At 33.1% G+C, this 15,381-nt stretch overlaps 1 protein-coding gene across 2 annotated transcripts; it reads right to left on the bottom strand.

Moving 5' to 3' along the window:
* Positions 1-1,887: 1,887 nt before the first annotated feature.
* On the bottom strand, positions 1,888-12,351 carry LOC100817020 (probable phospholipid-transporting ATPase 8). 2 transcript variants are annotated; one of them, XM_003525618.5, is made up of 11 exons: positions 11,284-12,350; positions 9,161-10,521; positions 8,208-8,318; positions 7,834-8,110; positions 7,476-7,564; positions 7,281-7,389; positions 6,976-7,206; positions 6,729-6,854; positions 4,593-4,691; positions 4,094-4,285; positions 1,888-2,759 (listed from the first exon to the last, which is right to left on the bottom strand). In XM_003525618.5, the coding sequence occupies exons 1-11, from the start codon at positions 11,674-11,676 to the stop codon at positions 2,163-2,165; spliced, it is 3,585 nt and encodes a 1,194-aa protein (XP_003525666.1). In that variant the 5' UTR covers positions 11,677-12,350; the 3' UTR covers positions 1,888-2,162. The 2 variants fall into 2 exon arrangements, with proteins under 2 accessions (XP_003525666.1, XP_040871771.1); XM_041015837.1 differs by lacking the exon at positions 6,976-7,206 and having other exon boundaries at positions 11,284-12,351.
* Positions 12,352-15,381: the final 3,030 nt, after the last annotated feature.

The following is a 15,381-nucleotide window of genomic DNA, read 5'->3' as shown; positions in this document are numbered from 1 at the left end:
GTTTTGAGTCTTTCTGACAATACAAATTTTCTCAGCTTGATTCCATAATGATTCACTGCCCGTGCTTCCATGCATTCACTGCAATTGTGATCGTTAGATTGTGAAAGAATGGTTCAAATTTTGGATACATATTTTAAGTTTGATATACTGATGTAAAATATGAGCAGTTGGATTTTCATTCGACGGTTTGGATTAGTTGAATGAGAGTGTATGAAATCCTGACTATATGTGTATCCAAAGAGGCCCCAGTGAACAATAATTGTTGAGTCTTTGTGACAACACAAACATTCACTGCTGTATTCCATGAATGAATATAATGTCTGACTATGATTAAACTAAGAGTAGCTCTTGGGGGATATTTTCCAAGACTTCTTATAAGATGCTTGTGTGTGTCACGTCTTTATTAGCTGTGGGTAGCTCTACCTTTAATGAATTTAAAGGCTTTAATGTAATTATCCTTCCTATTTTGTCTTATTTGTAATTTGTTCTTTTATTTTAGAATTGAAAATTTTAGTTTTTTATTTTAAAAAATTTGTAATTTTGGTCTTCCAATTATAAAATAGAAACATTTAGTCCTCTTATTTTAAAAAATTTATAATATTAGTCAAATTCTCAATTTTATTTAGATTTTATTTTTTTTCTTTTGATCCAATTAAACCCTAAGTCTAACATATTCATTTAAAATATCATCAAGAAATTATTTAATTAATTATAACGTAAGAAATAAAATGTAGGAAAAATTAAATTTTAAATCAAAATTGTGGATTATTTAAAACTCAAGAACTAAAATTGTGAATTTTCTAAACTATGGGAGTCAAATCTTTGTATTTTGAAATAAGAGACTAAAATTGTGAATTTTTTAAAATAGGAGGACCAGATCTCTCAATTTTAAAATAGAGGGATCAAAATTAAGAATTAAATAAAATAGAAGCACCAAAATTATATTTAAGCCTTCAATAAATTGTGTATGGGAATCATAAACTTCAACTTCTGGATGTTTTTTAACTTTATAGTATTTTTTAAAAATCTTATCTTAATCAAATATTGTGTATGCATGCAAATTTATTTGATGTATTAATTAGCATGTTTCATTTCACTTAACTGACTATAATGAAATATTGGATTAACTATGTTTTTAGTCTTTAAGTTATTTTTGAAATTCAATTTTCAGTTATTAAATAAAGTTTGATTGATAAAGTCTCTTAATTTTTTCGAAATTCAATTTTTAGTCTCTAAATAAAAGTATCAAGGTCCTCAACTTTTTCTCATTAGGAATTTTAATCCCTAAATTTTTTAAAAATTTTGTTTTTAACTCTTAAAATTTCATTAAATAAATAAAAGTAATGGATTCAAACTTTTGTGTGGATAGCCAAGTGGAGAAAATTAGTGGGTGGAGTCAGAATTTATTTGGGTGAACCCCAGCATTCTTGGTAGAAAGAGGAAGATGGTCCTGTAACGGTTTAAAGTAAACTTCTAAAAACTTAAAAAGAGAATCATATTGTATTTCAGCGAGAAGTTTATTAAAGTGTTGTTAGTTTTACTCAGACTTCTTGGGCTTCCTATTATCATCATTATCAGCACCTGTTCTTTTTGTGGATGCGTCGATATTAATTTCCTAACATTCTATTGTAACCAATTTTTAACATGACTTTTTTCCCTTGAGAGTTGAGATACTAAAATTCATTTATGAGACTAATCTCTCCCAGAAAATATTTTTCCATTCACGAGTTTGAGGACCAAAGCCCTGAACACACCCTGTTTATCTTGGACGTATACAAAAAAAGTCATAAAATAATCTTTTAATATAGTCTTTTAGTTTACATTAATATCACACACACACATCATGTTTAAAATGTTTTTGGAACTTCCAGCAGACAATAAAGATCATATATATAAAATATCTATTGCTTTTTCCGTTCACAAATACAAAGGCCTTTTTTGGCACAACAATTACACAAGCTTTACATAGCTAATCTACATCAGGTGACTGCTACAGAAATCCTGCCTCTATAAAAAATTGGAAACCGAAGGAGGAAAAGTAAAGAATTTTAATTAAAAGCTATTTGCAATGCTCACTACTACTTCAATGCCACTTCCCAACTCAGCAAGAAACTAAATACAATTTCAAGTTCTAAGAATGGATGTTTAGAAGCATTTACATTTCACAACTCCCTTTGCTTCAATCTTTCTCTCAGATGTAGTAGTTTGCCCTGGACTTGTTTAGGTAACTCATCATCAGATAAGCCAACTTCATGCCCTTCTACTTGTTTTCTCTGTATAATATCATGGTACATTGGTAGAAACCGACTTTGGAAAGACCTATAGGAGAAATAGGGTAGAAGCACACACACAACAACCAAAAGGGTAACCAGCCAATATAGACCACTTGGAGCACATGCTTCCACAAAAACCCTGTAAGCTGTAGTGGATATGGCTGGAGAGAGGTAACCATAAACCAACACAAATACATACCAAAAGGCAATGCTGCCCCATATAAAAAAATGTTGTATCCAGGTGAAGTAGTTGATGGAAAGTGCCATTTGGCAATTCACAGTCCACACCACACATGTATACATTGTGACCCCAAGTATTTCAAAATCTACCACCTTGCCATCTCTTCTGAAGGCTTGATTCAAGACAGAATTAGTGGTCAAGAAGAAGATCACTAAAGAACTAAGGACTCCATTCAACATCCAGCCAAGAATCCGGGGCCAGCTGAAGAGGATATCCTCTACTCCCTCTAGATATAGATAAGGATACTGTAAAAAAGACGGTGTGATTAGCACAGGATCTCAACATTCAACTTATCATTAATTTAAAATCAAGACCCACAAAAGAAATCAGTAGACATGTCATGGATACATTAGCATAATAATTTTAATATTTTATAGATCAAACAAACTTCAGATAAATTATAGTTTAATCATATTTTTTTAATGAAATTCTGCAGACACATAGGATCATCTATAATTTAGTATGCCCAGTGACTGGTGGTTATGGTAATGAGTGTTGGGCTTTAAAGGGAAAACACGAGAAAAAGGTGAGTGGTAGAAATGAGAAAATTAAGATGGATGTGTGGCTACACAAGAAAGAACCACTAGTTAGAAAATTATACTGCATGGTTTTTAGTTGTGTGAAAAGGGGGAGAAGGAGACCAAAAAAGACATTGGGAGAAGTTGTTAAGAGGGATCTCATGGCAAATAATATCTCTAAAGATCTAGTCCTTAATCGAATCAAATGACATCATGTGATTCATATCGTCGACTTCACCTAGTGGGAAAAGGCTTTTGTTGGTGGTGGTGTTGAATGATCTATTTGATGATAAAGAACATGTCTTTTGTGCACGCACATGTGTGCATGTGTGCGTGCACATTTAGTTTGAGAAACTATACTATGCTAGGAAAGGTGTAGGAAAAGGGGAAGGCTGGCTATTCAGGTTAACTTAAAAGGAGGTAAAATGGTTGCAAATTGTTTTCTTCCATGAAAACGAGAAAATATTTGTAACAGGGAGGAGGAGGAAGATAGGATAAGCATATTATAGACCTAGTACAACCTAGTTTTGGTAAACAGTAGAAATCATGTAGAACTTAAAAACACTTGGATAAGAGGAAAATCAAGGCATTCAGAGTACTTAGGTGAATTTATATCAAAGTTAAGTTGATAATGCTTCATGAAGCACTCTACAATCAAAGCAGATGTATTCAGGAACACGGAAACTGGAGAAACAAATGTTTAAAAACATTAAAAAGCATCTGAAATCAGTGGTGTCATGTTTTGAGTGAATGGAGGAACCTCACTGAAAGCACACTCCTTTTTCCATTGGCTCTAGAGGCAGAACCAAGACTTTTAAAAATGAAGCAATAAACATAAACTTTAAGGTGTTGATCATATATTAATTATAAAAGGTGTTCACAGTTGAAATGTAACATAATTAATCAAATGGTCACAGGTACACTGGTATCATAAAGGTCCTATAGAGAAAAATTCAGTGTTTACAGTTCTTAAAAGAAGAATAATTTTATATATCTACCTGCTGGTCCTAAAGTATCTTTAATACACACAGAAGTAAGTTTAAAAAATGAAAATTTAGTACCTTTAGGCAAAGTTTGGCAGAAACATCCTGATCAAAAACGCCTAGAGCGATTACTGGAAGTGAAGTGAAGAAGACATTGTAAAATGACATGTACCAATCATTGTAAGCAGCTTGACCAGAGAAAGAAGCATATGCCTCAAACCAAAATAGGGTAAATCCAAATGCAATGTTTTTATAGAAAAAATAGCATATCTGCATAAAAAATAAAACAAGTTATCAGCGACAATTTTTTTTGTGGATGAAGTGGCCTAAATTTTTTATCTGAACAGGCATGTAGTACTCTTAAAATGAAAACAGAAAATTATAAGATCAGTTTCATCAGGAGTAACCAATCAACTCATAACGGTTAAAAATGAGAAAAAAGAAAAAAAATCAACTATTTCATGGTCTTCATTTCAGAATATTAAGGGATCTAAAATTGGACCATGAAAGCATTTGAGATTGTGCACTAAATCTTTAGTGGTAAGACTTTGAGAAATAGATGGATGCATGATTTTACCATCATTGATATACGCCGATAACACCAGTGTCCATGTACCAACAGCAAACGCTCCAGAAACCGGAATTGAGCTATTGCAAAATCACTTGCCATTACAGCCTGTAGACAACATTTTTTTCAAAAAAAAAAATCAGAAACTGAAACACAGTCATTCAAACTTAATTCATCATTAGTTTATCAATACATACACTGGCATATACATGGCTACATGCAGAAAGAAAAGGGTACCGGAAGAATGCAGTGGAGAATCATCAATGCCAATATGATCAGGTAACACAGTTATGTCCAGAAAGAAGTACAGAAGCTACATACATTACACAAGTAAAATACTGCAATGCTGCAACTCTTAAAATAAAATGAATGCTCTGTAACTAGTGGAAAAAATAGTGTTATATAATTCCACTCAATTTTTAACATTTCAACTTATTAACCTCTGTTGGGTTTTATTTTAGATATTATAAAAGAAAAGGAAGGAATTGTATAGAAAGTCAGCTTAATTCGGTCACCCATAACCCGCCTTAATTGTTAATAATTCTAACAAATTACACATATAGCATGGTTTCAACTTAATAACCAATTAGACTAGCTTTATCCACATATAGCATTGTTAATAACTCTAACAAATTACACACTAGACCATGTTAATAATTTTTGGAAAGTCACCTTAATTGCGGTTACCCCTAACCCGCCTTAAGTGTGGCTTATCAGATTTGATTACCAGTTTCTTAGAAAGGACTACCTATGAAGGGGCTGACCAGAAAATCTGACTGAAGCATCGAAATGTGAAGCCACCAGGAGGTCAACTTTCAAGGGTTGAGATCTCACATTGACTAGAGATATAGTCAATGTAGTCCTTATAGAGTTTGAGCAATCCTCACCTTCCAAGTCAATTTTGTAAGGACAAGTTAGGCCCAAAACATAAATTGATATCAGAGTTTATCCCAAATCCATTGTAAGGCCACGGGCAATGCCACGCTCATGGACCATAGCCTTGATGTGATGGGGGTGTTGGAAAGTCGCCTTAATTGCGATCACCACTAACCCGCCTTAATTGTGGCTTCTCGGAGTTGGTTATCAATGTCTCGGGAAGGACTACCTACAATGTTGCCTCTTTAGGGGTTGAGAACTCACATCAACTTGTAGTCTATAATGTTTGGGCAATCCTCATGTTAAAAATTGGTTTTGTAGGGATGAGTTAGGCCCAAAATCTAAGAATAATATTTCCCAACATTCCTCCTCAAGGTAATGTATAGATGCAAGTGTAACACATGTTTCAGAGTTCATAAAAAGAGCTCAACCAAAAGGCTGAGTAATAAGATCATCACTCCACTGATCACCAAACCCAATATAGCAAATTAAAATCAACTTTCTTCTCACAAGGTTCAATATTCCAAGTTTAGGTACAATCTACATAGCTGTTTGATTCTCATTAAACGTCTTCATGGGTATTATTAATATAATGAATACAGTTTCTTAAAATCAGGTACTTATCCCAACAAAAATCAGCCTGACAGAAGCAGTTAATAGCTTTAATATCTGATACATATTACAGTTTTATCTAAGAAAAGAGAAACAATTAATGAAAAAGATGGATTAGCATAGTCACTTCTTACAATTCTATTATGTACATAATAATATTACTAATAACCTATGTTGCATGCATATGGGTTTGACAACTCTGTTGATTATGTATAATTCAATTTCTCCATAATTTAACATAATCTGACAAATACATGTTCACATATTAAAACCACATGTTAAAAGAGCACAAAAAGTTATGAAAAGATGAACATGGTTAGATTAAGGGTGAATTCAGGTCAAAAGCTTAACTAAGTGGTTATTCACTAGAGCTTATGCCATGAATTTGAAACATAAAACTTATTAGAATAAGCTAAAAAGAGCTTATCTTGATAAGCTTCTTAGAGAAGCTTATTGAAATAAACTAAAAAGAGCTTATAAGAGTCATAAGCTATTTCCACAAACTCAAACTCCCTACAAGCTCTTCCAAATGCCTCCTAAGTTGAATTAAAAATTCTCTTCAATTTCTTCATTTATTATGGGCTTGGAGAATATAAATCTTTTTAAGGACAAGTTAAAGCACAGCTCAAATAGGAATAATCAAATTTATCTTTAGACCTGCATCCCTTCAGCACCACTAATGCCAACTCCAATATCAGCCTCCTGAAGCATGCCAACATCATTTGCCCCATCGCCGATAGATAATGTTGTCTTCCCTGTTCCCAATTTCACCAATTTTGTAACCTGCATATTTTTTTTGGCTGATGTGATTAAAATGTTTTCACACCCAAAGCAATTATGGTATACAAGGAACTTCTATTTTTATATTACATAGAAATTCAAATTGCACACCCATAGTACTCACGCGAGCTTTTTGTTTGGGTGAAGATCGGCAACATATGACAGAAGCACAATTAATTGCCAGCTCAAAGAAGGACCTTTCCAAATTCTTGTTAAGAGAATAATCCAAGGACTTCCCATCAATTATCAAGCCAAACCCAGAAGAACTTCCTTTATTTGTATTAGAACTCTCTTTTGCAGACTTGATTTGTGAGATTCCTTCTCTAATTTGCTTCTTAATGCTTTCAAGAGAGGCCTAAGCAATTGTTGTATCAAAGATCTATAATTCTGAGAGAAATTAAATGCCAAAAAACTTCCAAGGTCATGTACCTTTGATAGAGCTTCCTTGTCCCCTTGTTTTTCCAATGATAGGATATCTGGTGAATCCAGAGTGATCACTATCTGTTTCATGTCTTGTCTAAGTAAACTACATGCATACCTGTAAAAACAAAAGGCGAAAAAGACCAACTTAAATTGTATGCAACTTCCTTAGAAAATAATCTAGATCAAGCCTTGTTAACTTACCCTATGTTGACTGCAGTTTCCATCTTGTCTCCGGTTAATACCCATAACTTGATTTTTGCCCGGGCGAGCTTTTCAATACATTCAGGAACCTGTACTTTCAAGTAAACATAATAAACTTTATTAACTAATCAAGAGCATAACTAATGGTGCTAGTAACTGATTTTTCGGGGGTCAATTTTTCCCCACATTCAGTGGTCTATTTTCTGAAACTGAAGTTCATTTTTTTTGTCAGAAACTTTTATTTTACTATCACTATGTTTGGAAGTCAATACTGGGGGTGAAATTGTAAAATGCACACCATAATATAGGCAAAAACTTACATAATTAGAAGCACAAAAATTAAAAGGTTTATACTTACCCCCTTTTGCAGTCTATCCTCAACTGCAGTAGCACCAAGAAGAATCAAATCCCTTTCCATCTTATCAGCAGCTGCATCTACCAACACATCTCGGTCTTCTGTTACAGTAGTTTTGATCTTTGAAAATTCATTGTCCCACAACTTATATTCTTCTTCATCAAGTTCACGGTATGCAATTACAAGGGTTCTTAAACCAGCCTCAGAATAACTTTTGATATGATCCCTGGTTTCAGCTTCAAACTGTCTTCCATGTTGCGAGATCCTTTCAAACATTACACTGAATATATGCATAGAAATGCACAATTTGACATCACTACATGTAACTTACTACTAATAACACATTATTTAAAAAGCATATGGATATTATTTGAAACCTGTCAGCACCCTTGCATAGGAGCAATAATTGATTTTCCTCATTCCTCACTATCACTGACATTCTTTTGCGGGAACTGCTGAACTCGAAGACATGCAGAAGCCGGTACACTCTATTCATAAAAAATTAACCCAATGAACAATAAATTAAACACTAATTTTCAAAAGAATGAAACTGTGCCAAAATTATAATATGGATATATAAAGTCAAAGCATTTTAAATCACTCTCTCAGTACGGACCAAAGATATCAAACAGGTTCAAACCTGCAAACTTAAAGTATACTACAATCGCAGTATATGAACCAAATAATTTATAAAATTTCAAGTTGAATTTTCTCTCATTGAGAGTTCAAAATGATTTTCATAAAGTTGGCAATTCTTATGACATTTATTTGCTTCACTTTTTTAAGATCATGATCTTTATTTTCCTCCTTTTTCAGCCCATATTCTTCACAGCATGAAAGGCTTTAAGCAAATAATTTTCTTCCTCTCAATTTTTCAACCTAAAACCATATTTAAGAACACAGTGTACACAGACACTTTCTGAAAATCTTTTCCTTCACGGATTATTCTGCAAAAGGAAATTTTCCTCATAACTATAATCTATATCATCCAAGAAATTGCAATAAGTCCCTAGTTGGACTATTTCTCTTATGGGTCTTATATACGATAAAGTTGAATAGATACATATATATATATATATATATATATATATATATATATGAAGATGTGAAAGGAAGAGTAAATCATAACTTTGAAATTCCTATTATAGTTTTGATTTAGTGAGAAGCCAGATCAAACTTCGTTGACTACAGAAGCTGAACTACTACTCTATTAAATAAGAATTCTATCTCACATCTGAGATTCTGAGGTGACAATTTTGGCCATCAAAATCAGCAGATAGGGCGGACATGTATAACTATAACAAAAACTTGGTAAAAAGAGCTAGCCAACCTGTCAACCTTTTTTCCACTTTCATAATTCAATTCATGTAACGATATACTTGTTTGTGTCCTTGCAAAAAACTCAAAACCAAGCTCCCTTGCAGCTATGACAAAAGCTGCTTCATCTGGTGACTCAGCTTCATAGGAAATTTCTCTTGACTCTTTATCTACATCTGGAATAGCTGTGTGACAAATAGCTAAAACTCGAAAGAATCTCTGAATGAAGTCTGGATATGGTTCATTAACCCATTGCCCCATCATTATCCGCTCATCTTTAAAGTTAAAGCCCTTAATTGAATGCCGAGAGTCCACAGCATCATTACTCTGACCCAGGATATCAGATGATCCCCCATCAACTTCAGATTCCACATCACTTCCTCTCCTAACAAGTGCCTTCTCCACTTCTGTCATACCACGACCATACGGAATGCCCCCTATTGAACATTTGACAAACTCCATCGAGTTACACGTCAAAGTACCAGTTTTATCACTCAATATTGTATCAACCTGACCAAGTTCCTCATTCAAATTAGATGTGCGTGCACGAGCTGGCCTATCTGTTTCTTCAAAATACATTTCCTGGTCATGGTTGATGAAAATGCTCTGCAGAACTTTCACAAGTTCTATGGACACATAAAGTGATATTGGAATTAGATATCCATACAACATAAGGGCAGTCAAAAAATGAAGAACAGCAGCAAGTGTTGCCCTTCTAGGATCATAAAACACAGTTGTATTGTCTGGACGAAGATACCATCTTCTATACCTGCCAGAACTAATATCCCTTTTGGTCTCAACACCAAAAAAGACAGAACCAATAAAGGATATCAAAACCAAGGTACTGAAGAGGATGTAGATTATCTTATCCATTTTTCTCTCAATTTTGCTTCTCTTGGATGGAGGATCAGTGGAGTTCTGCATGACTTTTGTATCATGGCCAGTAAAGATAACAATGCCATAGATATAATCAGTGTTTTTCAGCTTAGAATCTCTTAACAGGATCTGCTGCAAGGAAAGAGGATATTCTTTACCATCATATTGTAAAGTTCCAATAAACGAGTACAGATTTTCATTAGGATCCTCACATTTAACCATGGCCTTATACTTTTGCAGAGATTTTTCATCTTGAAGATGAATTGTCACCTCCAAGGCATGCTTTAATTTTAGATTAGTTTCTCCATCAAGATTCATAGTCTCGACATAACAAATCCCATCATCATAGCTTGATGAAAGCAGAAGAAGATCAGCAGGAAAGTATTCATCCTTATACACTTTAATGATATCACCAACACGGAGTTTCTTCCATCTAGTCTCCACAAATGTATAATTTCTACCATACACCTGAACCTTTCGGTTGTTTGCCTCTATATCCTGAAGAAGAAAAAAGAATTTTAGCCACGAAAACTTCTAGTCCCCAAATGATATGTGGGATATATCAATGGGGGAAAAAATAAATTTCCAGAATAAAAAGATTTAAAAGAAATGAATCCAAAAGGGTGACTCTTAACAGAACACAAAAGTCAAGTGCATCCAAAGCAAGTGACTAACAGAAAAAAGAATTTTCCAAAAAAAGGCAAACAAGTTACATAGGCATAAAGCGACACTTAATTACATGACAGAATAATATGGAACAGTATCATTTCCTAGAATCGTCTTTTCAAGAATTAAGAAAGATTAAAAATTTCTGACACAAATTGGAATGCAATTGAATTATATCATATTAAACGTGTTCAAAGAGAAAGAGAGTTTTGCAATAGCCACTCCACTTTCCAGAAACAAAAGATGCATCCAAATATACTTAAATGTCAATAAGACCATAGTAAGTTTCTGATCTTAGAGCATTGTAAGATAATGAAGATTCTCAACCGACACCTTGATCATCAAAAGTAGCAACTAGTAAGGGGAAAATTACTCCCATTTTTTTATTCTTTCAAAACCACAAGACAAATGCAAGCTTACCCATAACACCATAATGCCAATTGAGTGTGGTCCAATTTCATTGTACTTATACATAAACATGGGCCTTTATAGAAAGTACCACCTGGGGAGAAGGGGCGACTGGTACTTTTTGTAGGCATGATGAAAGGGTATAACATTGAAAGGGAAAAAAAAACACAAAACAAAAAACAATACCTGTTTTCTCCTCCTCCAATCTTCCACAGCTTCCTTGGCCATAGTAGCTCCAATCACAACCAGCAAAGGAGCAACAATACTAAGAGCAGTAAAAGGTGCCAATGGACTAAATGAAACACACGCAACAACAAGAAAGTAGATATTTGCAACCCTCCTGAACTGCTCAAACAAAGACTTGGGGATGAAATTAAAAGCTGTATACTTGGTTGTTGAAACATAATTGCCTCCATAATTCAACTGAACTGCTTCGGGGTTATCTGGATCATTGCAGTAGACAACCCTTGAGTACCCCTTCCGCCCAATTTGGGAATGACCATCTCTGAATGGAGATTTCAAACAAGAAAAACTGTACAATTTGCTGAAACGTATTCTGCTTTTGCTCCCTTCAGGCATTTTCCAAATGGGGTGTGTCTAATTAAGTGTCTTCTTCTCTTCACTTCACACACAAAATCCAACTAATCCTCTAATTCTCCAAGGGATCAAAGAAGCAACCATCGTTCATAACCCCCTCAAGCACAGTTTTTTTTATCCTCAGCACCAACACCCTCACCTACTCTAAGAAGCAGAATGATAGCACCAAAGTACAAGGCCAGAAATTTTTTTATTAAAGAAAAATAACAAAAATTAGGCCAACCCCTTCACCTAATAATGGCCACACTCAATTAATATGAAAAGAACCCCCCAACATGGTAAGTCAAAGATAAAAAAAAAATACTGATAAAAACACTTGATTTGCTTTGATCCCTGTAAATTCCCACTTCAAACAAGAACACAAAGCCTCAACTGCACCACAATCACAGCCAAAAATGAGCTATAAAGTGTGTTTGAACATTTAAAAACCCCTTAAGGTAGAGTTTTTGTTTGGGAATTCCTTGCTCTCAATGGAAGCTGCAGATGTCTCTTCCTTGCAAGTTCAACCGAATTGTAGAGAGAGAGAAACAAAGAAGGAGAGAGAAAGAGAGAGAGGATCAAAAAGTAAGAGCTTGGTATGAGTAGCAGTTAACTTTGCCGCTTCTAAAAGCAAACAAATGAGAGAGACAGAGAAACATTGATAGAACCGACTACCGAGCTGGTCATTACTGCTAATAATATTACTGCATTCACTTCACTTCACCTTTCATTCAAACAAATAATGAAAATAAAAAGTACACGAAAGAAAAACAGAAAGAGACCAAAATAGAAAAACGGGTGAATACAGAAAGACTAATAACAATCATAGTATAATTTTTTCGATTTAAATCATATGTATCTTTTTTAATAATTATGTTTGAATCATTATACATGATAAAAAAAATTAATATTTAATATAATTATATATTAAACCTTTAAATTTAAAATATTTGATTAAACTAAAATAAATTTATGAATTTATGTTCGTTGATTTACGTGCAGCACTTGATGTTAGAAATAAGAGTATACCCTTTATTGTTTGCATGACATGAAGACTAGGACTTAGTTGGTGCACTCCACAAAACACTCTAGACGTCTTTGTTTGTTGTGTGTTGTTACATTCACAACAACAAAGCCTGCTACCGATAGATACTCCGCTTGTCCTGGCTATAGCCACATGCCTCACAAACACTCACTTGGCTTAATATTTTAGTATTCTTTTAAGCATATTTAGATTTTCATCTAATTACATTTAAAATTTAACTAAAGAATGTTGCTTAAGATATTGAATTAAGGAATTAAAAGAAAAAAATATTTATTATCAAAATTATATAATAAAAACATAATAAATATTATAAATAACATAATTTTACATCAATGTCTGGTCTGTCTTGACCAAAATATTGAGGAGGCATTTTATTATACTGTCATATTATCATACCAACATTTTCATTAAATATCAATTTAATATATAAATTGAAAAAAAAATAATTAAATTAGCAAGTGGTCAAATTTGAAAAATAAATAAATGAAAAAGTTACTAAATATGTGAAATAATAATAGTAATAAGATTAAAAGTGTAATTAAAAATATTTTTTTCTGAAACTGTTTGTCCTCATCTTTTACTACATTTTGGAGGCAAATGGGTCGTGCTGTCCATGTTGAACCACATGAACTTTTCTTAAGATTAACGAAAATTTGGTATAGTTGATTAAAATGTACCAAGAATAAAACCAACATGTTGAATTAGTTGATGATTAGTCGTTAGTGTGTGAATTTTAAATATTATTTTATTTTTGGTTAGGGTTTACGTTAAAAGTAGAAGACAAATACATTTGTTTGGAGGAGTTTAGAGGTAGATGCATGTTGATATACCAACCGTAAGAAACAAGAAAAGGAGTCACATCGATGCCACCCATAAAAAACTCGAAATGGACATGCAAGGTGATAACGTTTGGATATGAATAGAAAGTTCCAAATGTTACCATGACAAGTATTAGTATGAGAGCATGTGACCATGCACAACTTCACAAGTGTCTGGCATGTCCCTATGCATCTTCTTCCATTAAATGTGAATGTGTAGGAAGAAAGAAACCATCTCATTTGCTGCTTCCTACTCCTACATATATAATATTTAGCTTAATTCATTTGCTTCTCTCTAAGAATATTTTATATATTTTCTTGCTAGATTTGGGACGATTTTGACCCTAATATAAAACTATATTTTGTTTAAGAATTTAATAGCAATGGATTTTCACCATAAAAAAATTATATTATCAAACCAATTAAAAATTATTATTAAGATAAATTTTAAAATAATTATTATAAAAATTAATAAAATTTTTATATGATATAATAGTTTATAATTAAATAACATTATATTTTACCTTATCTGTACAATTTTTTTCATCTTTTTTAATTAGTGTAAACTTTTGAGAGATAAATATTTTAAAAGGTACTAGTATGACGTTAATATCACCTAGCTAGCAATTCTTTTGCTTTAACTTTTCCGTAGATTTTGTGGCAGAGCTTTTCCATTTGATTATACGTTTTAAAAGTTATTTGGCATTTTTCAATTAATAAACATTTTCCTTTTTTTTAATCATTTCTCTTTATTTTTCAGAAGAATTTTTAAAAAGTAGCTTTTTTTTGTATTTTGTGATGAAATTTGCCAGAGTACTTTTGTATTTAGTTAATTTTATAATTAACATAAGCTTTTTACGTGATAAAAGTTTAAAAAAATAAGGAATTTCCCTCGCGTGGCCCCGCATTCGGGTCCTATATGACAACAACACAACCCCAGTTTCTTCCCCTAATCAAGTTAAGTAAGCTTGCATCCATGATCATAAAGAAAAATTATGTGGCCGGGTGTGAAACAAGTTATAAACATTACTTAATTAAACATTAAGTGTAAAAATGCATAAAATATATATTAGTTGTTGTATTTCAATCTTAGTTCAAGAGTTGTTGTTTCAAAAGTTCTGGTGTTTCAGAACTTGGTAGTTGATCAGAATCTGAAGTTTGTTTTGTCCAGCTGTCATTTCGGTTAGTTAGTTAGAATGACAGCTGTAGTTTGTTAAAGTTTGTGGCCTATATATATAGGGCCTTTGTAATCTACATTGTGTGTTGTGATCAATAAAATTTTTCTTCCTTCTTTAATTCAATTTCTCTTAAAAACTTAGTAACAAGTTTTCTCCATTAGCGTTCAAAACTCCAACAGAATTGGTATCAGAGCCAGGTTCGCTTTCAAGAACCTCAAGAAAGTTGCAGAATCTGTGAAAGATGGCTACAACATTATCAAATAATGGTTTTCCAGCACACCTACCAATATTTGATGGGAAAAACTATGATCAATGGATCGCGAAGATGAAGGTAATATTCAGATTTCAAGATGTGGTTGAAATCGTGAATACTGGAGTTGCTGCATTACCCAGAAACCCAACTGATGATCAAAATGCTGCGCACAAAGAACAAAAGAAAAGGGATGGTAAAGCTTTGTTCATCATTCATCAATGTTTGGATGCAGACATTTTTGAGAAGATTGTGCATTGTGAAAATGCAAAAGAAGCTTGGGATACTTTGGCTAGGAACTATGGTGGAGATGAAAAGTTAAAGAAGGTACGATTGCAAGCTCTAAGAAGGCAATATGAATTGCTGCAGATGACTGAGGGTGAAACTGTTAATCAATACTTTGTGAGGTTAACAAGC

The sequence above is a fragment of the Glycine max genome, chromosome 5, assembly GCF_000004515.6.
Source record: "Glycine max cultivar Williams 82 chromosome 5, Glycine_max_v4.0, whole genome shotgun sequence".
Classification (NCBI taxonomy): Eukaryota; Viridiplantae; Streptophyta; class Magnoliopsida; order Fabales; family Fabaceae; genus Glycine; species Glycine max.
The sequence above is the reverse complement of the archived record's forward strand: the minus strand, read 5'-3'. Positions and strand labels throughout refer to the sequence as shown.

Bases quoted from the DNA above. Each gene is read 5' to 3' on its own strand.
- LOC100817020 (XM_003525618.5), bottom strand. From the start codon at position 11,676: ATGCCTGAAGGGAGCAAAAGCAGAATACGTTTCAGCAAATTGTACAGT. The intron at 6,855-6,975 runs GTGAGTACTATG...AAAAATATGCAG, and splicing joins CACCCAAACAAAAAGCTCGC to GTTACAAAATTGGTGAAATT. The intron at 2,760-4,093 runs GTACTAAATTTT...TCTTTTTTACAG, and splicing joins CTGCCAAACTTTGCCTAAAG to TATCCTTATCTATATCTAGA.